The sequence below is a fragment of the Megalobrama amblycephala genome, linkage group LG3 (genome assembly GCF_018812025.1).
Source record: "Megalobrama amblycephala isolate DHTTF-2021 linkage group LG3, ASM1881202v1, whole genome shotgun sequence".
Classification (NCBI taxonomy): domain Eukaryota; kingdom Metazoa; phylum Chordata; class Actinopteri; order Cypriniformes; family Xenocyprididae; genus Megalobrama; species Megalobrama amblycephala.
In genome coordinates this window covers 12,197,032-12,220,879 of record NC_063046.1, presented here as the reverse complement: position 1 = coordinate 12,220,879, position 23,848 = coordinate 12,197,032, and the positions used below count along the sequence as shown (strand labels likewise).

Here is a 23,848-nt window from a genome sequence, read left to right as displayed (position 1 = left end):
TACTGAGCCTTCAGATCATCTGTATATTGTTGGATCGACTGTTTCTCATCTTTCTCTTGAAAATATCCCATAGATTCAGGGGTCAGGCATGTTGGCTGGCCAATAAAGCACAGTAATATCATGGTCAGCAAACCACTTGGAAGTGGTTTTTGCACTGTGGGCAGGTGCTAAAGTCCTGCTGGAAAAGGAAATCAGCATCTCCATAAAGCTTGTCAGCAGATGGAAGCATAAAGTGCTCCAAAATCTCGGAAGAAGGCTGCATTGACTTTGCACTTGATAAAACACAATGGACCAACACCAGCAGACGTCACGGCCCCCCAAATCATTACTAACTTCAGAAACTTCCCACTAGACTTCAAGCAGCTTGGATTCTGTGCCTCTCCAGTCTTCCTTCAGACTCTGGGACCATGATTTCAACATGAAATGCAAAATTTACTTTTATCTGTAAAGAGGACTTTCGACCACTGTTCACTGTCCAGTTCTTTTTTTCCTTATCCCAGGTAAGATGCTTCTGACATTGTTTCTGTTTCAGAAGTGGCTTGATAGTCCTTTTCCTGAAGATGTCTGAGTGTGGTGACTCTTGATGCGCTGACTCCGGCTTCATTTGACTCATTGTGAAGCTCTCCCAAGTGTTTGAATCGGCTTTACTTGACAGTATTCTCAAGCTTGCGGTCATCCCTGTTGCTTGTGCACCTTTGCCTACCCAATTTCTTCCTTCCAGTCAACTTTGCATTCAATATGCTTTGATACATCACTCTGTAAACAGCCACCACATTCAGTAATGACCTTCTGTGACTTACTCTCTTTGTGGAGGGTGTCAATGATTGTCTCCTGGACCATTGCCAAGTCAGCAGTCTTCCCCATTAGTGTGGTTTCAAAGAATAAGAGATACCCAGAATTTATACTGTAGGGATGGTCATTTAATGAAACTCAAATGTAAATATTCTAATATTTTGAGATACTGGATTTTGGACTTTCATTAGCTGTACGCTCTAATCAACAAATTAAAAAAAAAAAAAAACTTTTGAAATGTTTTACTTTACATGTAGGGAATCTAGAATATATGAAAGTTTCATTTTTTTAAATAATTTACAATAAAAAAACATTTTCATGATATTCTAATTATATGACCAGCACCTGTATATAAAGTTTCCACCTTAATAAAAAAAAGAATTTTAGTGCGAGTGCATACAGGCACATCTGCTTCATAATACTACTATACTATCTTTGTGGGCAGACGTGTTGTCTTCGCCTTGTGGTGGCATGGAATTCCAAACGGAATTACATTATATATACGTGTTTCGACGTAGGTCAGATGCCCAGATATTGGATATGTATCTGATTTGAAACCACATTTGGAAATGGCTTTCTGTGTTTACACGTGTGCAACAAATTCAGATCTGTATCATATGCAAGAAAAAATGGATTTTTTTGTGCCAGTGTAAATGCAGCCTAATTATCAACAGGTGCAATAACAACACAGGACCTAACTAGCCCAAAAGTTGGTATTTCTCTACCTGTGATGTTGAAATAGATTTGAATTTTCTGCTCTCTGGTAGGGCCAGAGATTTTCCGATGACGTTTGGTCCTCATGTGATAGCCATGCTGTGATGAAGCATCTTGCTGTAAGTGGTGCTCTGGAGCAAAACCAGTGTCAAAATATGCATAGTCCTGACCATTCTGAGAGCCCCAATTACTGCCCCATCCTCCAGGCCCTGAGGAGAAGGGGGAAAAAAAAGGTTTTTCTCTAAACCATTCTACATATTTTTTGCTAATCAGTAGGGATGCACCGATACCAATTTTTACAGTTCAATACTGATATTTTTATTTTTAGTATTGCCGATACGGAGTACTGATAGCTGTATTTTCATTGAATTTTTTAATTTTTAAAAATATTGGGCAAAGAAACCAAAAGAATATGATTCAAATGAATTGGCTTAGCAAATAGATATTTTCTTCAGTTATTTTCATGCCTAATTATGCCTGTTAAAATGTATTGTAGGAGCTACTGTTACTGTTCATATTATTGCTCTATTATATTTTTTCTTTAATTTATTTAGAGCTGCTCCAGCAGGGCTCACCCAGTCAAAAGCAGTGAGTGGTTTTCTCTCTGTCTTTTGTTGTTAGATTAAATTTAATAGGCTATTTGCATGCTGTCTGAGAGGCAGCGTTCTGGGCACGTGCTTTGGATGTTTGCGCACAGAAAACGTCTTGAAAACGTCACGTGATTACTGTACCGCCTTCCTGTAACAATGTAGGGAACCACTCGTTACACATAAATGATGTAACAGTTCATGTTTTTACTTGCACATATGATTTGGTTTTAATTCAAATGTTGCATGTGTGCTGAGAGAACGATCAGCAAGAGTTGTTGGTATCGGAGCATTTTAATGTATGAGTATGAGTACATGAGTGCAGTTTTAGTTTTAGCAATTTATTTAGTGCTCTTCAACTTAAACCTTTTTCAGGTAGTTTCCAAATCAACATTTCTAATTTTTGCTTAAGTTTAAAGTTTTTAATTTAATATTATATTATATTTAATTTTATTTTAGCTTCATTTCAATTACAAAAATTACAGATTTTTAATAGTTTTAGTTTTAGTTAACAATAACAACACTGACTGGTGAAAAAGATAAAGTCACTCCACATTAGCATGTCATTATTTACCAATAGAAAATCCATTTGGATAGTCATAGTTATACTCTAGGCACTGTCCAGGTACATTCATTTCCAGTTTGCAGCTGACATCTCCACCGCAGATGTTAGGGACCTGTGGGATTATGATTATTGTTTAAAATACAATGAGAGTTAACAAGATAAAAATTAAATCATGTGGCTACAGTATATGTGTATGTGTATGTGTCAGATCTCACCATATCTTTAAGAACAGTTGAAAACTCTCCCGTGAAGGACTTTAGCAAGTCAAGATCATCACAGCGGGATGCTTTAAACAGCATCTCAAAGGGCTTAAAGCCATTGTTTGCAATTCTGTTCACTGTACACAGGAGATACATAGAGCAAAATGCTTACAACAAACTCAAAGAAAAGCATAAAAATCAAGAGATTTGTTTGTGCACAGTGTAAGACAGTATGTGTATGAATCCGTGTTGTGAAAAGAGGAAATTATGAACAGTGGAGCAAAAATGAAAGACAAATGTTGAGTAACACTGAAGCAATACTCACGGGAGCAATCAGGTCTGTCTGGTGAGCGGGGCGGCTCCCAGATTCCATTATTGGCACAAAAGTAGCTGTGCACAGCATCCTGAGCAAGACTGTAACCCTGTCTGCATATCAAAGTGCAGTTCATCCCCTCCTCCGTCTTGGCACATGAGAAATCCGCATTCACTGGTACAAATGGCTTCTCACAGGTTGAACCTGAGGTTAGAAACATCCTTCAGTGCCAGTGAATTAACTAGTTTATTTAAATAGGAATAGTGTAATCTGGAAAAATTCACAGCATTTAGCTTAACTGGCTAGACAGATCCGAAGACAGATTATAGCATAGTACACATTCTTTTTTAAGAAAAACTCTTGGCATGAAACAAACTAGATAGAATAATAGATTGTAGCATGCTTTGTGGAATAAACTTTTGAGTCAACAATGAGAAAGTTTATGCAAAGTTCACTCTAACATACCTTGTACAGTAACGATGAGCTCACAAGTACGATTGTTGCCGGAAGGGTCTGTGGCTGTGTAGTAAACTGAAGTTTCTCCCACAGGAAATACATCACCAGATGAGTGAGTACTGGAGATATTCAGATAGCCTCCTGAGAAAGAAAAATAAACAAATAAATAACTTAATATTGGCAAGGAAGCAGCACACTATTATATACACAGTTAAAAAAGTTTGGGGTGAGTGGAATTTTTTTTTTCAAAATAAAAACTTTTATTTAGCAAGGATGCTGAAGTGATCAAAAGTGACAGTAAAGACTTTTAAAAAACCCTATTTCAAATAAATGCTGTTCTTTTAAACTTCCTATTCATTAAAGAATAGAAAGTACCTGAAAAAATGCATCATGGTTTCCACAAAAATATGAGCACCAAATCAGCATATTAGAATAATTATTGAAGGATCATGTGACACTGAACACTGGAGTAATGATGCTGAAAACTCAGCTTTGCACTCAGTGATAAATTGCATTTTAAAATATATTAAAAATAGAAAAAAGTTGTTTAATTGTAATAATATTTCACAATGTATCACTGTACTTTTTGATCAAATAAATGCAGCCTTGGTGAGCATAAGCAACGTCTTTAAAAAAAAAAAAAAAAAAAAAAAAACCTTACTGACCCCAAGACGTTTGGAATAGTAGTGTACAATACATGTCATATAATATAAAAGTAAGAGTACATCAACATGTACTTGTATATTTAATATCAAAACCATCTGTATATTCTCTTTGCAGCTATAACAGCTTACACACTTCTGGGCAGGCTTTCCACTAGATGCTGGAACATGGAAGCAGGATTTGTTCCTATTCAGACACAAGGGTGTCCAAATCACCCCAAAGGAAGTCAGGTCTGGGCTTTGTGCAGGCCAGACAAGTCTTTAAACACTAGACTCAGTAATCAGTTTCTCTGTGGACTTCGCTTTGTGCACTGGAGCATCATAATGCTGGAGCAGAAAAATGCCTCACCTAAATTGTTGCAACAAATTCGGAAGCACACAGTTCTCTAGAAAGTCACTATAATGTTTAGCATAAAGATTTATCTTCACTGGAATTACTAGAACAGCTTAACCTGTTAATTAGAAGTGGCTGTCCACATACTTTTGGCATTGTAGTGTATACTGTATGTCTGCATCTGTTTGCGATATCGCAGACATCGCCTGTGTTGTGCAATCTGGCAGTAGCCAATGATGTAACAGGTATTTTCACAGACATTTACCACAGGGAGCAATGTGGAGCTCCACAAGGACTCGCTTCGGTCAACCACAAAGTCCTACAAAGGGCGATACGCTACTGTACTGCTCCTCATGAGGCCTGGGAATAACAGGCCTTGGTGCCAAAGGAGAGTAATTGCTAGATTGTTTAATGACACAGAACTAAGGGTGCTACACTGCGGTCAGACAATAGACTTTCAAGGATCATACACACTCCACATACTCAAAGACTCTCACACACACACACACACTCACAATTATTTGCATGCGCATATCAGTACCCATAACTATAATGAAACCTTCATACATACATGCACTAAAATAAGGTTTTGTGACCACACTGAGGCTGCTTGTCGACGTCACACCACGCTGCCCCAACGTCAGCATGTTTTGTTTTTCCATGCCCACACCCTGACGCTGGTTTATATTTAGTACAGACAAAACTCCCTCCAAAACCCGCCAGACCCAGACATTTGTCAGACAGTTTGGAATAGCCCTGGAACTTCTCTCTGGAAAAGTGTGTGTGTATTCACGTCTGGAATGGTTAAGAACAAAATGAATTATGAATTTGCAGTACATGCGCATTTGTACAAATGCCTTTGTGTGTATGAATTATTATCTTCAAATACTTATCTTGTTTTATACCAATAATCTCCATACTCACCATATACCTAATTTCTTTCTTTGTTCACTGGATTTGCAGTAAGAGAATAAAACTAAAGCCATTTCACCTGTCTGAGACCAAAAGCCTGATTTCAATCCTTATCGCTGCTTATGGAGCCAATTCAATAAATACTTTTTGTCGGAAAACATTTCCTTCCCAGAGTTCTTAAAATGTCCATAAATCAAACCATTTCCATTCTCTACAGCTACTGTAAAAATTCATTCAACCCTGTTCAACCTCCACAGGTGTTCTGAAGCAAATCCTCTCTGTGATGATTCTACCAAACCTCAATCCCTGAGGAGAATCCCTCCCTTTCCAGAAAGGCCTACATTTTTTCCTGGACCCGTTTAATATTTGATCTTAACACAAAAATAAACTATAAACACGATAAAAGTGTGGCCTAATAATTGGCATTGTTCCTCTTTTTGCTGTCTATATTTATTAAAACAGCAAGAGAACATGTTAAATTATTTTAGTGTGACCTAATTAATATTCATGCGTACCCTTTCTCCTACTAAATGTCAGGGTACTGGTGTGTTCTAGTCACCATAGACGAGGAAATACTGATGCAAAGACTTTATTCTAAATGCAAGAGATAATAGGAGAATCAAACACAAGAGAAAACAGGAGAATCTTGAACACACTCTACATTAAGACAATACAGGACAAAGAACTAACTCAAATTGAGGGCTTATATACAGAGCAGACAAGGGGAGAAACTAACTAGACACACCTGAACTGAGGAATCTAATCACTTACTAACCACAGAAACCAACAGGGAGAGAACAGAGGAGAATTGAACTAATTAACAGACTAGAAGATTAACAGGAAGCACAACATAAAGAAACCTGAATGAAAACAGAACATGCACTACCGTTCAAAAGTTTGGGATCGGAAGATTTTTAATATTTTTAAAAGAAGTTTTGTCTGCTCACCAAGATTGCATTTCTTTAATTAAAAATACAGTAAAAACAGTGATATTGTGAAATATTATTACAATTTAAAATAACTGTTTTCTATTGGAATATAATATAGTGTTTTGGAAAAGCTGAATTTTCAGCATCGTTACTCCAGTCTTCAGTGTCACATGATCCTTCAGAAATCATTTTGATATGATGATTTGCTGCTCAATAAACATTTATGATTATTTTCAATGTTGAAAACAGTTGTGTACTTTTTTTTTCAGGATTCCTTGATGAATAGAAAGTTCAAAAGAACAGCATTTATCTGAAATACAAAGCTTTTGTAACATTATACACTACCGTTCAAAAGTTTGGGGTCAGTAAGAATTTTTTTTTTTTTTTTTTTTTTTAGAAGAATTTAAAGAAATTAATATTTTTTTCAGCAAGGATGCATTAAATCGATCAAAAGTGACAGTAAAGACATTTAAAATGTAACAACAGAAAAAAAAAATATTGTACACAAATATTTTGTACATCTGTACACAATAAATGTTTCTTGAGCAGCAAATCAGCATATTAAAATGATTTCTTAAGGATCATGTGACACTGAAGACTGGAGTAATGATGCTGAAAATTCAGCTTTGCCATCACAAGAATAAGTTTTCAAATATTTTCAAATAGAAAACAGTTATTTTAAATTGTAATAATATTTCACAATATTACTGATTTTACTGTTTTTTTTTAATTAAATAAATGCAGCCTTGGTGAGCAGACGAAACTTCTTTATAAAACATTAAAGGTCCCGTTTTTCGTGGTTTTTTTTAAGCTTTGATTGTGTTTATAGTGTGCAATATAACATGTGTTCATGTTTCGCGTGTAAAAAAACACAGTATTTTTCACATAATTTACTTATCTGTATACCGCTGTTTCCACTGTCATAAAAACGGGCTGATGACTTCCTTGTTCTATGAAGTCCCTCCTTCAGAAATACGTAACGAGTTCTGATTGTGCCAGCGGTTCCTGTGTTGTGATTGTAAACATGTCTTTAATTTTACCCTATCAATTTGAGCCGGAATCAGACCCGGTGATGAAAATAACAGCGTTTCGACGACATGGCGACAAACACACTCTACAAACGCAACTCTTGTGTATTCCTGTGGGCGGAGGTTAGTCAAAAAACTGTTTTAGTGACATCATTAAAGAAGGAAGTAGAGGGATGTAGTCCTGGCCGTTCGATGTAGGCGACTTCTGTTAAATAAAATATCTCGCTTGGCATTGAACTTTGAGCTTTAAAATTTTACAGATTTTATTTATACTCTAACAACAACATTACACACTAACTAAAGTTTGAAACATGGGATCACGAAGAACGGGACCTTTAAAAATGTTACCGATCCCAAATTTTTGAACGGTAGTGTACATGTGACAATAAAACACTTTTTCTCTTTTTCTACTCTCTTTTAAATTAATTTATATGTACCTGAGTTGTCTGAAAACTGAGGTTCTTCCCAGTATACTGCAGTTTTTCTTCCAGAGGCCTTAACAGTGGGTGGAGATCGACATCTGTCAATCAAAGGCGGTTCCGTATCTAAGGAAACAAAGATTTTTTTATAGAGCTTTTTTTTTAAATGTAGCAAAAATAAATGTCTTATTTTTTTCTATTCTGTAAATTCTACAATGTATTAAAAAATGTACAAGAAAGGAAACTGCACAGAAAAATGTTGAATATAGTAAATAAATAATATATTAATTATGTAGTAGTTTTGTTTTTGCAAAACAGTAAATGACCATGTAAATAAATATTAGTTGTACAAAGAAATCCAACCTTACCAACTACAGTAACAGTGAAAGAGCAGTTGGCCTTGTTTCCTGTGCGGTCGGTTGCTGTGTATGTTATGAACTCTGTTCCTATAGGGAAAGGCTGCATGGGGTTTAGAACAGGGGTCACCTGCACCACAACCTGAAGAAGAAAGGCAAGTCCTCATTTTAAAACAACATGCACAAACCTGTGTCTTTAATTCAAAAAGGGGTGGGAAAGCTGATGCAAAACTCACCTCATCTCCAGAATTGTCCCTCAGCATGGGTGCGCTCAGACTGACGTTAGCTGATCTCTGATGTTCATCTGTCTCTGTGATGACATCACCAGGGCACTGAATCCATGGAGGCTCTATATCTACAAAAGAGAAGAAAATAAGTTCAGTGCTCAAAAGTCTCCATAACGTCAACCCTATTACCAATTACTGATTCAATTACTGATGTAAACATGACAATGATGTCACTCATTACCTCCAGCTATCTCATCTTTAATCTTATGCTCTGTGTAAAACATCTGTAGTGTAAAAAGATTTCATCCCTTTTAGAGTTCGACGGCCCCCGGTTACTGTATGTTTTCATTGTACACTGCAAGAAAAATTGTTTTCTTTATCTGTAAAAATCTTGCCATCGGTGAATTCCCACTTTAAGCCAAATTAAAGATTTTTAGGGGTGTTTAGATATTTTTACTATTCACTTAAAGGGTTAGTTCACCAAAAAATGAAAATTCTGTCATTAATTACTCACCCTCATGCCGTTCCACACCTGTAAGACCTTCGTTAATCTTCGGAACACAAATTAAGATATTTTAGTTGAAATCCGATGGCTCTGTGAGGCCTCCATAGGGAGCAATGACATTTCCTCTCTCAAGATCCATAAAGGTACTAAAAACATATTTAAATCAGTTCATGTGAGTACAGTGGTTCAATATTAATATGATAAAGCGACGAGAATATTTTTGGTGCGCCAAAAAAACAAAATAACGACTTATATAGTGATTTCAAAACACTGCTTCAGGAAGATTCGGAGCACAAATGAATCAGTGTTTCGAATCATGATTCAGATCGCGTGTCAAAGTGCCAACGGCTGAAATCATGTGACTTTGGCGCTCTGAACAGCAGATTCGATACACTGATTAATTTGTGCTCCGATGCTTCCTGAAGCAATGTTTTGAAATCGGCGTCGTATCGAAGTCGTATGAATCGAAGTCGTTATTTTGTTTTTTTGGGCGCACCAAAAATATTCTCGTCGCTTTATAATATTAATATTGAGCCACTGTACTCACATGAACCGATTTAAATGTGTTTTTAGTACATTTATGGATCTCAAGAGAGGAAATGTCATTGCTCCCTATGGAGGCCTCACGGAGCCATCGGATTTCAACTAAAATATCTTAATTTGCGCTCCGAAGATGAATTAAAGTCTTACGGGTGTGGAACGGCATGAGGGTGAGTAATAAATTACAGAATTTTCATTTTTGGGTGAACTAAACCTTTAATGTTAATGTTTTTTTGTTTTGGAAAAGGGCAGCGTGAACATACCGCTAAATATCACTATTTGTGATCCTTGGAAAGGATAAAGTCATGCAGGTTTGGAACATGAGGGTGAGTAAATGATGACAGAAATATCACTATCTGTTTGATGATGTGACTCTAGATTCATGTTGAGAAATTGTTGGTGTGTCATTATCACATGCAGCTCAGAGTATAACTTACTAATAACATTGTCTGTGTTTTGTCTATCCAAGCCAAACAAATAGTTCATTGTTACAGTAACTGGGCCAAAAATGAACAAAAATGAAAATTCTGTCACAATTTCCTTACCCTAACATTGTTCCAAACCCATAAGTCTTAATGCGACTCTAGATTCATGTTGAGTCTATGAGCACAGAACAGTTGTTGGTCTTGAGATTTATTGACTGAACTGTCAATTATTATCACATCCAGGTTGGAGTAGACCTTATTAATCACACAGCCTCTGCTGTTCCTCCAAGCTAAACAATTACTTCATCTTTTGACAGCCCCAGAAAGAACCTAGATTAGATGAATATGGTAAATATTCTTTTTTTCCTCTCTGCCCTAATCTCTATAGACACCGATAAGACACAAGCTCACAAAAATACACAAACACAATGTCTCCTCTCATCAGTAAATCATAAAGGTTCAGGTGTGAAAGCCAAAACTAATTGAAGCTTTGTTCAGTTCCAGATTGGAGGGGCAGTTTTTGAGTTTTATGATCTTGGAATCCTTTAGTTTTCCACACTGGACTACTTTCTTCTATCATCTTAAAGATTTTAGAGCGACAAATTTAATGGACCTGTTTTACTGGCAGTACATCTGTCCCATTGCAAAACATCATATTACAGCAGTGAGTGAGGACTAAATACAGATGTTTCAGACACACAGGGTTATGCAATACATATCCTTGCATGTCCTTATAAACACAAACAGAAAACAAATCACCTGTACAGGTTGCTTTATGTAGATTTTCACTCCAGTTTCCAGAAGGCAGACATTTGACTTCAGAGTCACCAAGGAGACGATAACTACGGGGACAGGTTAACTGACACGATGTTCCGGTCTTGACCTCATTCTCCCCACAAGTAGAGGGTGACAGATGGATATGCTTCAAGGTAACAATCGGAGGACAGCGCACCTCTTAGAAAGAGAGGGAAAAAAGGGACAGTAAAACAAAAACAACAAACATTTTCCTCAAAGATAAATCAAAAGAATGAGAGAGCAAGAGAGTGAGAGAAAGCATGCAAAAATATTTCCAGAAAGGGAAATGTAAGAGCGGTTGTTGACCACACTGCTGGACATTCTTGGAAACGACCTCAAAACATGCATACTCGCACAAACAAATGATTTTCAATTTGACATCAGGATCGCCCTGTCCTGCCAAAGCAAGAGAGATTGATGAGCACAGAGTGGAATAGAGTAAAAGAATTACAGTGAAGACAAGAAAACGTCAAACAACTCAAACGGGCAAAAAAAATGGAGTATCAGTTCAAATGGTCCAACTACAAAAGACTGATGAAACCGAGAAGAGCAAAGCAATGCTGACTGAGTGATGGACAGATCAAAATACATAAACAGTTGTTCAAGATGGAAGTTGATAAAATATATAAAAGATTATTTTGGAGGCCATGCTTACAAATGTCTTTTACTTTTATATAGGAAACCAAGCATGACGTAGGTTTGTGGGTAAAAACTAGCAAAGATGCTGCTATAGCTTAGCTGCTGTGTGTATGTTTATGTCTGATGAAGCACAGAGAAAAAACAAAACGCAAAATTATGTATTCAGTTACATCAGACTGATTGACTGTCTTGTAGTGGAGATCAGAGACAGTTACAAAAACAAAGCTTGGGCATTGTTGTGGGACTGATGCCTATGCTATCCGTAGGCGGGCATAAATGGTGCAATTTTATCATTTTGCAAGTTTTTTCTAGTTAAAGGATTAGTTCACTTTAAAATAAAAATTACCACAAGATTTACTCACCATCAAGCTATCCAAAAAAGATTTTGTCTCTTATGCTGAATAAGGCTGCATTTATTTGATCAAAAATACAGTAAAAAGTAATACTGTGAAATATTACAATTTAAAACAACTGTTTTATATTATAATATATTTCAAAGTGTAATTTATTCTATGATGGAAAAGCAATCAAATTTGTCCCATGATTCTTTGATGAATAGAAAGTTCAAAAGAAAAATGTTTGTCTCAACTGGATTTTTTTGAGTAGATATTTTCTTTTTCCAAGAAGATTTTTTTTTTTTTTTTTTTTGCAAAAATGTAAAAGTCTTTACACACATAGATTCTCTATCTTACCGACACACCGGGGCTGTGGTCCACTCCACTGTGAGTTGGCCAGGCAGGTGAGTCTGCCTCTGCCCTGCAGCCTGTAGCCCTGTTCACAGCGCACAGAACACTCCAGCCTGTAGGGGGCAGTACGCTCACTGCAGTTCAGTACCCCGTGATGCGGAGGGGAGAGATCTGGGCAAGAGCGAACTATGGGAAAAATAACACACACACCAGATATGGGTTAGAGCATCGCACAGAAAGTCCAGTCCTATGTCATTAAAACTTCGCTGTATTGGATAAACTTTAAATGATTCCATGGAACAGCACTGAGCTAAAATGAACAGCCAGGGAGAAACAAAATTGGAAAAGATGGACAGACTAGAGAAGAAGAGAGATTTTAACCCTTGTACCGTGTTCGGGTCATTTTGACCCGGAGAAGATTTTCTTTTTTCCGAAAATACTAGTTAATGTTATTGCATTGGACTGAAACTTTGTGACTTTGTTCACACAGGGTATAACTACTTCTCAATTTTTTTTTTGATAATTTTCATGCTTTTTAGTGTCACCTTGTCACACTTGTGGTGTTCCCGGTCAAAAATGACCGGCTTACAAAAAATTGCTTATAAATGTCTCATTATGCTACTTTATCACCAAATATTGGATTCAATCTTTTTGTCAGTTTGTTTTCTTTCATTTAGGACTGTTTTTTTATTTCTTTTTGCATCTGATTAATCGTAGGCACCTCAGATTTTTAATTTTTTTTACAAAAAATCTGAAAAAAATTGCATTGTTTATCACACTAGTTTAAGCAGGAAATGTGTTTTGAAATATATTTTTATTTTGGTTTTTATTTATTACAAAAAGGTATAAAATCACACTCGTGGTGTTCCTGGTCAAAAATGACCGGTCTACAAAAAAAAGCTTATAAATCACTTGTTACGCTATTTTATCACCAAATATTGGATTCAATCTTTTTGTCAACTTGATTTCTTTAAATTAGGACAGGTTTTGTATTTATTTTTGTAGGCCTCATTGATCTGAGCTTATATTGGTCAAAAATGACCGCCCATTGAAAATGAATGGGGGAGAGAAACAATTAGTGTTCAGGAGCGTGTTCATCATGTTCACATATACACATGTGGATGAGCAAAAATAAAGGCCTCGGACCTCTGCATGTGTGGATACATGCATACTCGTGCATCTGTGCACATACACACATGTTAATGTACACAAACAAACTATGTTGAGTATTACAGGCTTTCTTTTACACAGAGATGAACTTTATCCTCAAATCAGTGAGGCTCAGATCGATGAGGCCTACGATCAATCAGTTTCAAAAATGAATACATAGCCTGTCCTAATTTAAAGAAAACAAGTTGACAAAAAGATTGAATCCAATATTTGGTAATAAAGTAGCATAACAAGTGATTTTTCTGCAGGCTGGTCATTTTCGACCGGGAACACCACAAGTGTGATTTTGGGCCATTTTGTAATAAATAAAAACAAAATAAAACCATTTCAAAACAAATTTCCAGCTTAAACATTAGAGCACACTAGTGTGATAAACAGTTCAAATTATTTTCATATTTTGAGCAAAATTGACAAAATTATCCACAAAAAAAAAAACACCTTTTTCACTCAAAAACTGAGGTACATGAGCTCAGATAAATAAGGTCTACGATCGTTCCGTTCCAAAAATAAACACAAAACATGTCCTAACTGAAAGAAAACAAGCTGACAAAAAGATCAAATCCAATATTTCGTGATAAGGTAGCATAACGAGAGATTTATAAGCAATATTTTGCAGGCCGGTCATTTTTGACCGGGAACACCACGCTTGTGATAGGATTTTCAACACAGCACAAGGGTTAAGAGAAAACGGGAAGAAAAGAAAGAAAGAAAAAAAAGAGGGTGGCTGGTAGCTAAGTCTGTGCTTAGGACTTTGAGACCTGTAATTTATTTCCAAACAAAGAAAATCCAAAATATTATTTCAGGGCTGAGGTCACAAGAAGGAAACTCTTCACAGGTCAGCTTGCATACATGCATCTGTCTGAGCGTGTTATTTAGTGTGTGTGTGTGTAGGTGAATATTCATATTGTATTCATTTGTTGGTGTGTTGAAGTGTGCAAGCACTCACATAGTTGGCAAAGCATTCAAGTTTACTTTCCAGCTATCTAAACACACATTAACTCAGAACTCTGCAGGCCGACATGCAGAGAAATAGCTTTATGAGCCCCACTGCATACACGCATACATACTCACAGGCTGCAGTATATTAGCGTTTCTGGGGGTGATGAAACATATGGTGACTAAAAGCCCTTTGAGCTATCAACTGTGTAACACATAAACTGACAATAAAAACAATATGTTTTCCGCTTAGATGGAATCAGAGGCAAAAAATAGCACAAAAGAGTGGGGAGGGGGTGAGTGAACGGAAGAAGGAGTGACAGAAAAGGAAGAGAAAAGAAAAACAACAGATAAATCAGTTTATTTTCAATTTATAGGACTGGTGATGTCATAAACTCCAGGGCCCGGTTGCATGAAAGACCTATAGTTCACCCAAAAATGAAAGTTTGATGTTTATCTGCTTACCCCCAGCGCATCCAAGATGTAGGTGACTTTGTTTCTTCAGTAGAACACAAATGATGATTTTTAACTCCAACCGTTGCCTTCTGTCAGTCAAATAACAGGAGTGAATGGGAACTTGGATCAATAAGAGTCGAAAAACCTTGCATAGACAAATCGAAATTAAACCCTGCGGCTCGAGACGATCGGTTTGTGCGAGAAACCGAACAGTATTTATATCATTTTTTACCTCTAAAACACCACTATGACCAACTGCGTTCAGCACTCGCTTAGTGAGGTCTGATCGCGCTCTGACAACGGCAGTGATGTCTCGCGCATAGACTTCAATGAGTGCCAGACATCACTGCCATCGTCAGAGCGCGATCAGACCTCACTAAGCGAGTGACGGCAGACGGTTGAAGTTAAAAATCATAATTTGTGTTTTACTGAAGAAATAAAGTCACCTACATCTTGGATGCCCTGGGAGTAAGCAGATAAACATCAAATTTTCATTTTTGGGTGAACTATCCCTTTAAGAAAACCCAAAGTTATAAGGTTAAAGGTACCTTTAAGCCAGGTTCACACTGTAAGATTTTGGCCACGATTTGGCCGTCTGAGACTAATTTTGTGAATCCTAAAAGAGGCGTCTTTGATCATTAGTTAGACGTGTTCACCGACAGCTGATTAAAGACCATTGTGATCAAATTTTGCCTCAGATGAAATTCTGGCAGTGTCAAAAGATTTGATGCACAGTTCTGTAGTGTGACTTCTCCCACGACAACCTTCAAATCAAAAACGAATATGAGTGCCAAACCTGATGACACAATTAGTGAGACAACAAAAAACCACCACTTGCTCCATGCATCGTCTTTGTTTTTTTCCCGTTGTCTTTTCAAGAGAAGCCATGATCAAAATAAATGTTAGATTGTTTTTGTTTGCTAGCCACCATTTCAATTCTGCATCTAAAATGCAGCTCATTCAAGTCCAGGGTAATGGGTATACTTAGTTTTTTGACGCATTCGCTGATGTATGTGCACAGTCGAACGCACAGCCTTGCAAAGTATACTTCATTTAACTTGTACGTGTACACAGGCGTTCGATGCATACGCAGTTTTGAACAATCTCTCGCCACAAGTTACAACCCATGTAAACAACTTTGTATTCTTTGTACAAATGAGGGTACTTTCTAAGCTCTTTGCACAATATTTCGTCTATGTAGGCCTCCACTGTTGCTGTAGCTTGCATGCGTTCCCGTCTTTTCTGTTTATGCAGTTTTTCTTTGAAACCTTGTGAATCGAAGCACCCAGGCCATTGCCACCTTGTGGAGAAACTAATTATTGTAACAACAACAACAACAAAAAAAGCACATTTGCGATCTGCATGTAAAAGTATGTGAGGATACAAAAATCCGGCAGTGAGCGTACAGTACGCGCTTACTCATCTGATGACAAAATTCACGTCACACGCACTGTACGCTGACCCTCACATACGAATAAAAAGTGAAGTATACTTTGGGCTTCACTGAACGTGTCACAGATTGTTGATGTAAAACTGCGGACAAGTCTTCTTGACAGTCTGACATTAATAACAACTGAGATCCCTCAGTGTGATATGGCTTACAGCTGGGATCATGTTCGTACAGTCTGATAAGAAATAGTCGTAATGGACTATTATAAATTTTACAGTGTGCACCAGGCTTTAGTGAAACATGGGTTGCAGGAAAAAACCTAATGGTCCACTTAAGGAACCTCAAGGCTGTCATTAAGTATTTTCCCTTAATTACTTAAGTATTCCCTTAAGTTCTGTTATTTGTCCCTTAAGACATCTGCTGACCTCAAACGAGATGGATGGTTTCGTGTTAATTGAGGAGAAGGAAGTACCGATGTTTATTTTTAGCAATCAAAATAAGCCTGTTGAAAGTATGACATGAAATGGAGTGTATTGTCAGAAAAAAAAATTTGGATGAACAATAACATTTTAATATTATTCATCACTTCAACCGCGCTTGAATTAATTAACTCATGCCAGTCTTTCATCTTGTGTGCAAGAGTGACTGATTTTAGTGGCAGGCTTGAGTAGGGTGTTTCCCTATTTTAAAAGAATAGCTTTTTTTGTCCTTGGTCTAGTTTGGATTAGATTTCTTATTTCCAGTACTGTAAAGCCGGTTAGCACACAGGACTATGGTGAGTCGCATCACGGCAAGGACAACAACCACTATTCTGTACTTTCATGCTTAAGTTCAAAGCAGCAAAATCAGTGAATCTAATCACCATATGCCACTTAAGTGGCATCGATGTGTAAGTACAATAACAACAAGTTGGACAAATACATTGTAATTTAATGGAAAACTTGCTCAAAGGATTTTGAGCATCCTCCTATGTCATAGCAGTGTGTGTACACTCGTAGAAAAAATGTGCTCAAATTTTAGGACACTCTGTATCGTTCGTCAGACCCCCTTTAATAATCCCCTTAACTCAAATATTGTAGTACTGCTGTAGTTTAGTAAATGTTTACTGTATTGTTCCGAATATAAGATGGTGTTTTTTTTCTTGGAAATACATCTGACAAAATTTGCTCATCTAGACTTTTACATGTCAATAACAATAGCCTAAAAAGACAGTCTTAAAAATGCTAACAGTCAAAGAAAAGCTTACCGCAGTCCTAAAAGCAGCCACTTCGAATGACAGGCAAGTGTGTCAGTTCATAGCCGAAAAAGAAATGAGGGTCTGCCCATAACCAGAGCTGTCCTCCAGCTGAAGCCAAAAAGACCAAAGAGCTGAACTTACCCACCAGCGAGCCCCTCATGTCTTATTTCAGCTACGTACTGACACACATGCCTGTCAATTTCTTTGAAGCGGCCACTTTAATGCGACGTAACAGTGCGTGTCCACTGGCTCGGAGCAGAGCGAGCGTTTTCAGTTCATTCCTAAGGAAGTTGAGCTTCATGCTCACACGCAATTTATGGTGTGCCAAAAAGTCTTTATTTTTAAATGTGATTGTTTGTACATTTTACCAGTATTTACCATACTTTCAATATAAAAATTTTAAATTAAAATATGAAAAATATGCAATATGAAAATTATTTTTTGAAATACAAGCATTTTCTTTCTAAAAGACAAGATTTGTTCAAGGAACTATAGCAACCGCTTCTCCATTGCCATGTTTTGCCATAAACTATCGCGAAATGCTTAGAATAAACACTTAGGTAAGGGTGGCGGTTAAAGGGTTAGTTCACCCAAAAATTCTGTTATTAATTACTCACCCTCATGTCGTTCCAAACCCATAATACTTTCGTTCATCTTCGGAACACAAATGAAGGCTTTTCGTGAATAAAAGCCTTGGTTTGGAAAGATGTGAGGGTGAGTAATTAATGACAGAATTTTCATTTTTGGGTGAACTAACCCTTGACGTTTGTTGCAACGCTTTTAAATAAATTCCTTCCCTCTGGGATTTCTTCCCCTCAGGGATACCTTTAAATCAAACCACTTAAAGGTGCCCTAGAACTTTTTAAAAGATGTAATATAAGTCTAAGGTGTCCCCTGAATGTGTCTGTGAAGTTTCAGCTCAAAATACCCCATGGATTTTTTTTAATTCATTTTTTTAACTGCCTATTTTGGGGCATCATTAACTATGCACCGATATATAGGTTGCGGCCCCTTTAATTCTCGTGCTCCTCCGCCCCTGAAGCTCGCGCTTGCCTTGAACAGCATAAACACAGTTCACACAGCTAATATAACCCTCAAAATGGATCTTTACAAGATGTTCATCATGCATGCTGCATGCATACATCGGATCATGTGAGTATTGTATTTATTTGGATGTTTACATTTGATTCTGAATGAGTTTGAGGCTATGCTCCGTGGCTAAAGTTGTGTTTATGCATTATACAGACTGCAAGTGTTTAAAAATTAAAATAGTGACGGCTCTTGTTTCCGTGAATACAGTAATAAATGATGGTAACTTTGACCACATTTAACAGTACATTAGCAACATGCTAACGAAACATTTAGAAAGACAATTCACAAATATCACTAAAAATATCATGATATCATGGATCATGTCAGTTATTATTGCTCCATCTGCCATTTTTCGCTATTGTTCTTGCTTGCTTACCTAGTCTGATGATTCAGCTGTGCACATCCAGACGTTCTGCCCTTGTCTAATGGCTTGAACATGAGCTGGCATATGCAAATATTGGGAGCGTACATATTAATGATCCCGACTGTTACGTAAAGGTAAATTCAATATTTAATTCTAGGGCACCTTTAAGAGGTTTCATCACCTCTGCAGCTAGGCAGCTAGGCAGCTAGGCTCTCACCTCTGCAGCTAGGCTGAACTCCTGACCAGGTCCCGTCTGGCTGGCATAGTCTGATTCCATCTCCCTGCAGGTCAAAGCCTGTGAGACAGCGCACCCCACATGCAGAGTTAAACTGATTATTACACACATTCTGGATAAAGAAGCCATTCTCTGGAGGAGAGAGAACTGGACAGACCACCACTGCAGTAGGGAGAATAGAGAACAAGAGAGTAGGAGAGTTAAATGATTATATTTTGTGTTTGAAATAGCATGCATACAGACACATATCTATAAACAAATGTTAACAGATGCATGGTTATAGAAATAATGCGGATAGATCAGCACCTTGGCATGTGTTGTTGAGTGGTCTGAAGCCTTCCATACACACACAGTCTGATACATCTGTACTCCCAGGTCTGGATGTGTGATGAGGATCTGGGCAGGGCAGGCAGGTACTCACACCTCCAGAAACTGATTCAGGTTTATATGTGCCAGAGGGACAAGCTATGAAAAAAAAAGTGAAAGAAAAGGGTAAAAAAGAGTGAGTTTGATATAAATGACTTAAAGTCGGAATGAAATGGAAATTCATCTTTTTAAATTCACATTTTCTAAATGCATGTTACTGATCTTATTCTGAACAATTCATCTATGTTATTCTTTCATTTTTTTGACCTTGTAATGTTAAACCAAAATGTTTTCTCAAATCAAGCAAAGTTATATTAAACGTGCCCTAGATTATGTTTTTAAAAGATGTAATATAAGTCTAAGGTGTCCCCTGAATGTGTCTGTGAAGTTTCAGCTCAAAATACCACAGAGATTTATTTTTATACATTTTTTTAACTGCCTATTTTGGGGCATCATTATAAACGCGCCGATTTATGCTGCGGCCCTTTTAAATCCCGTGCTCTCCACCCACAGAGCTCGCGCTTGCCTTAAACAGTGCCGTAACAAAGTTTACACAGCTAATATATCCCTCAAAATGGATCTTTACAAAGTGTTCGTCATGCATGCGGCATGCATACATCGGATTATGTGAGTATTGTATACTGTTATATTGTTTACATTGATTCTGAATGAGTTTGAGGCTATGCTGCGTGGCTAAAGCTAACATTACACACTGTTGGAGAGATTTATAAAGAATGAAGTTGTGTTTATGAATTATACAGACTGCAAGTGTTTAAAAATGAAAATAGCGACGGCTCTTGTCTCTGTGAATACAGTAAGAAACGATGGTAACTTTAACCACATTTAACAGTACATTAGCAACATGCTAACGAAACATTTAGAAAGACAATTTACAAATATCACTAAAAATATCATGATATCATGGATCATGTCAGTTATTATTGCTCCATCTGCCATTTTTCGCTGTTGTTCTTGCTTGCTTACCTAGTCTGTTGATTCAGACGTTTTGCCCTTGTCTAATGCCTTTCATAATGATAATGTTGGGACCGTGGGCTGGCATATGCAAATATTGGGGCATACATATTAATGATCCCGACTGTTACGTAACAGTCTGTGTTATGTTGAGATTCGCCTGTTCTTCGGCTGTCTTTTAAACAAATGAGATTTATATAAGAAGGAGGAAACAATGGAGTTTGAGACTCACTGTATGTCATTTTCATGTACTGAACTCTTGTTATTTAACTATGGCAAGATAAATTCAATTTTTCATTCGAGGGAACCTTTAAAAATATAACATAAAATGTTTGAAATGTTGAAATTATGCAATAATCTGTTTCTGCAACTATGATTCCAAACCTTTTTTGGTATACATGCCACAAGAAAATTAAGTCAAACACTAGACACAAACCCTTGTGATAAGATGTTGTGTCAGATAACATGTTACTGAAATGGAAGACTCCCCAGCACTAACTTTCCACTTCTTAAATGACATATACAATATGTTTTGGAGGTTAAGACAGGATTCATTAAATTCCAAGAGTATTTTTCAGACTATTTAGAAAAGTAACTGATGTGTTTTTCACTGGAACAATTTTGGCTGAAATACCTAAAAACCTCCCCACATAAGCTCATGTAAAATATCAAAGACACTTCACTTGTGGAGGGAGGAACAACCCAGACACTCTTTATCAATAGATGCTCTACAGTCAGCCAGACATCTCAACTTAGTCAAAGTGGAGAAAAAACACTTTGTTTGGACTCTAGTTGGAGATTAAATTAAGGTATTGGGTCACTTCTTCCATCATTTAAAAATCAGTCACATTCTTTCTCCACTCTCAATCCATCTCTCTTTCTCTTCTTTCAACGGTACCTACTGTCAGAAGTCATCTTGAGAGACGATCTGGTCGATTAAACAACAAAACCCACATCTAACGTAACAAATTTCCATTTATAGGTGTTGCTGATATTAGTAACAGACTCCCGTCCATCACTGAGCTGACATCTCAAGTGGCTAGTCAGACAACTACCATATTGTTTCACTGGTTACATAACATGTAATATGCAAGAGTACTGTAAATAAGGTTTCCACCCAGTATCCTTGGCATCATGTCTACTATTTCATTTTGGTCATTTTTCATGCAAATAACACCCAGCTGCTTTTGAAACAGTTGCAATACTGTGCTATTCTGAGTTTTGATGGGGGAAGACAGTTTCTATAAACTGGTGCTGATGGGTGGTCATCCGCTCTGAAACACTGGGCCTAAAGGACAGGCAGTTGGGCAAAAGGCACAGAGAAAGAAAAACTACCAAACACAAAGACACAAACAGACAAGCAGATGGTGGAATTTATGTAAGGAGAACCGAAATAAACAAAGAGAGATTGACTGTGAAACTGAGACAGGAAGAGAGAAGTAAACAGACAGATGGTGAAAAAGAATGTAAGGCAGGAATACAACCAAAACCAATGAAAAAATGTATGCATCTGTGCTCAAGTGAGAGAAACAGACGTACAGATGGATGGACGGAATAAGTTAGATACAGGGAGAAATCAGAAAGCTGGAAAGATGATTGGTTTCCTTTCTCAAAGAAGTGCTGGGAAAAACGTTGAGCAACTGGTTATTAAATTTCGCCACCTTTACACACATGCCCTGATGTTTTAATGTGTCTACTGAAGACATTTTGTCGCTCATCCAAATTGCTTTTAAGAGCTGTCTGATGGCTGGAATTCCCCAGAATCCAACAGCTGATGAAGTCATTGAGATGGGTGGTGAAGCATCTTCATTGGAAAGTCGAATTGCTTGCGAATACATTCTTCCAGACATTTTACACTGACCTGGTTTAATGAAAATTTTCATAAACGTTATGCGTATGTTACAATAGCTTTCTCTGTATTTTGTCAAATGAAATACACTAGATGGTTTTTGGTTTGGTTTGATTGGTGTAATTTAAAGGGTTAGTTCACCCAAAAATGAAAATTCTGTCATTAATTACTCACCCTCATGTCGTTCCACACCCGTAAGACCTTCGTTCATCTTCGTAAGACAAATTAAGATATTTTTGATAAAATCTGATGGCTCAGTGAGGCCTGCATTGCCAGCAAGACAATTAACACTTTCAATGCCCAGAAAGCTACTAAAGATGTATTTAAAACAGTTCATGTGACTACAGTGGTTCAACCTTATTGTTATAAAGCGTTGAGAATACTTTTTGTGTGCCAGAAAAACAAAATAACGACTTTACTCAACAATATCTAATGATGGGCGATCTCAAAACACTGCTTTGAAGCTTCGAAACTTCATGAATCTTTTGTTTCGAATCAGAGGTTCGGAGCGTGATTTCAGTTAATGAGTTGTTATGTCATAAGTGTTTTGAAACTTCAATGGTTCACGTGACTTTAGCAGTTTGAAACAATTTGTCGAAATCGAAATCGATTTGTGAAGCTTCAAAGCTTCATGAAGCAGTGTTTTGAGATCGCCCATCACTAGATATTGTTAAATAAAGTAGTTATTTTGTTTTTGTGGCACACAAAAAATATTCTAGTCGCTTTATATTAAGGTTGAACCACTGTAGTCACATGAACTGTATTAAATATGTCTTTAGTAGCTTTCTGGGCATTGTAAGTGTTAATTATCTTGCTGGCGATGCAGGCCTCACTGAGCCATCGGATTTTATCAAATATACTTTAAATTGTGTTCTGAAGATGAACAAAGGTCTTCAGGGTGTGGAACGGCATGAGGGTGAGTAATTAATGACAGAATTTTCATTTTTGGGCGAACTAACCCTTTGAAGTGTCAGTTGCATAGCTGTCTATGGAGGGACAGAAAGCTCACAGATTTCATCAAAAAGATCTTCATTTGCATTCCGAAGATGAACGAAAGTCTTACGAGTTTGGAATGACATGAGAGTGAGTAATTAATGACAGAATTTTCATTTTTGGGTAAACTATCCCTTTAAAGGATTTGATTTACCCTCAAGCCACCCTATATCTTCTTTCAGACTAACACAATCAGAGATATATTTAAAAATATCCTTAGTCCTCCAAAGTTTATAATGGTTGTGACTGGTACCCCAAATTCTGTGTAACTCTGTTGTATGTCAGGATAAGCTAGTCTGATAATCATGTGATAGAAACTTGTTGCCAACCTGGAAGCTTTAGCTATTTTTATATTTAGAGTTTTTACACTTTTTAAAATAAGAACTTCACAAGTTCTGTATTGGTGTTAATAAGAAGAGAGAGTGAACTAAGAAGAGGATGAGAGGAGGTTTTACAGTGCTAGCATGTCTTTAGCATGTCAGATGGGTGAGTGGCTATGGAAGGTAGGTTTATTTTGATTTTCTGGTGAAGTTGTGAAAAGTCAAACCCAACTGAAACACCATGCAATTCCTGACAATGCTTTATGTAGCATAAACTATAGCATTTTGCACAAACTATAGCATTTTTGCACAAAGCTACAGCCAAATGGATCTAGCTCATATGACAGACATTTGTCATGATTCTACATGCCCAAAACACAGACA

The 23,848-nt window shown here is 37.1% G+C and overlaps 1 protein-coding gene across 3 annotated transcripts in view; it reads right to left on the bottom strand.

The window, feature by feature from the left end:
* Window positions 1-23,848, bottom strand: part of svep1 (sushi, von Willebrand factor type A, EGF and pentraxin domain containing 1) — a 93,197-nt gene that overhangs the window by 32,272 nt on the left and 37,077 nt on the right. For all 3 annotated transcript variants that reach the window (XM_048183900.1, XM_048183899.1, XM_048183901.1), the window contains exons 4-15: window positions 19,271-19,429; window positions 18,947-19,126; window positions 12,091-12,270; window positions 10,724-10,918; window positions 8,504-8,622; window positions 8,280-8,409; window positions 7,930-8,037; window positions 3,637-3,768; window positions 3,184-3,375; window positions 2,874-2,995; window positions 2,668-2,770; window positions 1,518-1,715 (exon numbers count right to left, since the gene is read on the bottom strand). In XM_048183900.1, the coding sequence (XP_048039857.1) occupies window positions 1,518-1,715; window positions 2,668-2,770; window positions 2,874-2,995; window positions 3,184-3,375; window positions 3,637-3,768; window positions 7,930-8,037; window positions 8,280-8,409; window positions 8,504-8,622; window positions 10,724-10,918; window positions 12,091-12,270; window positions 18,947-19,126; window positions 19,271-19,429 (1,818 nt within the window). The remainder of the gene's footprint in view (window positions 1-1,517; window positions 1,716-2,667; window positions 2,771-2,873; window positions 2,996-3,183; window positions 3,376-3,636; window positions 3,769-7,929; window positions 8,038-8,279; window positions 8,410-8,503; window positions 8,623-10,723; window positions 10,919-12,090; window positions 12,271-18,946; window positions 19,127-19,270; window positions 19,430-23,848) is intronic.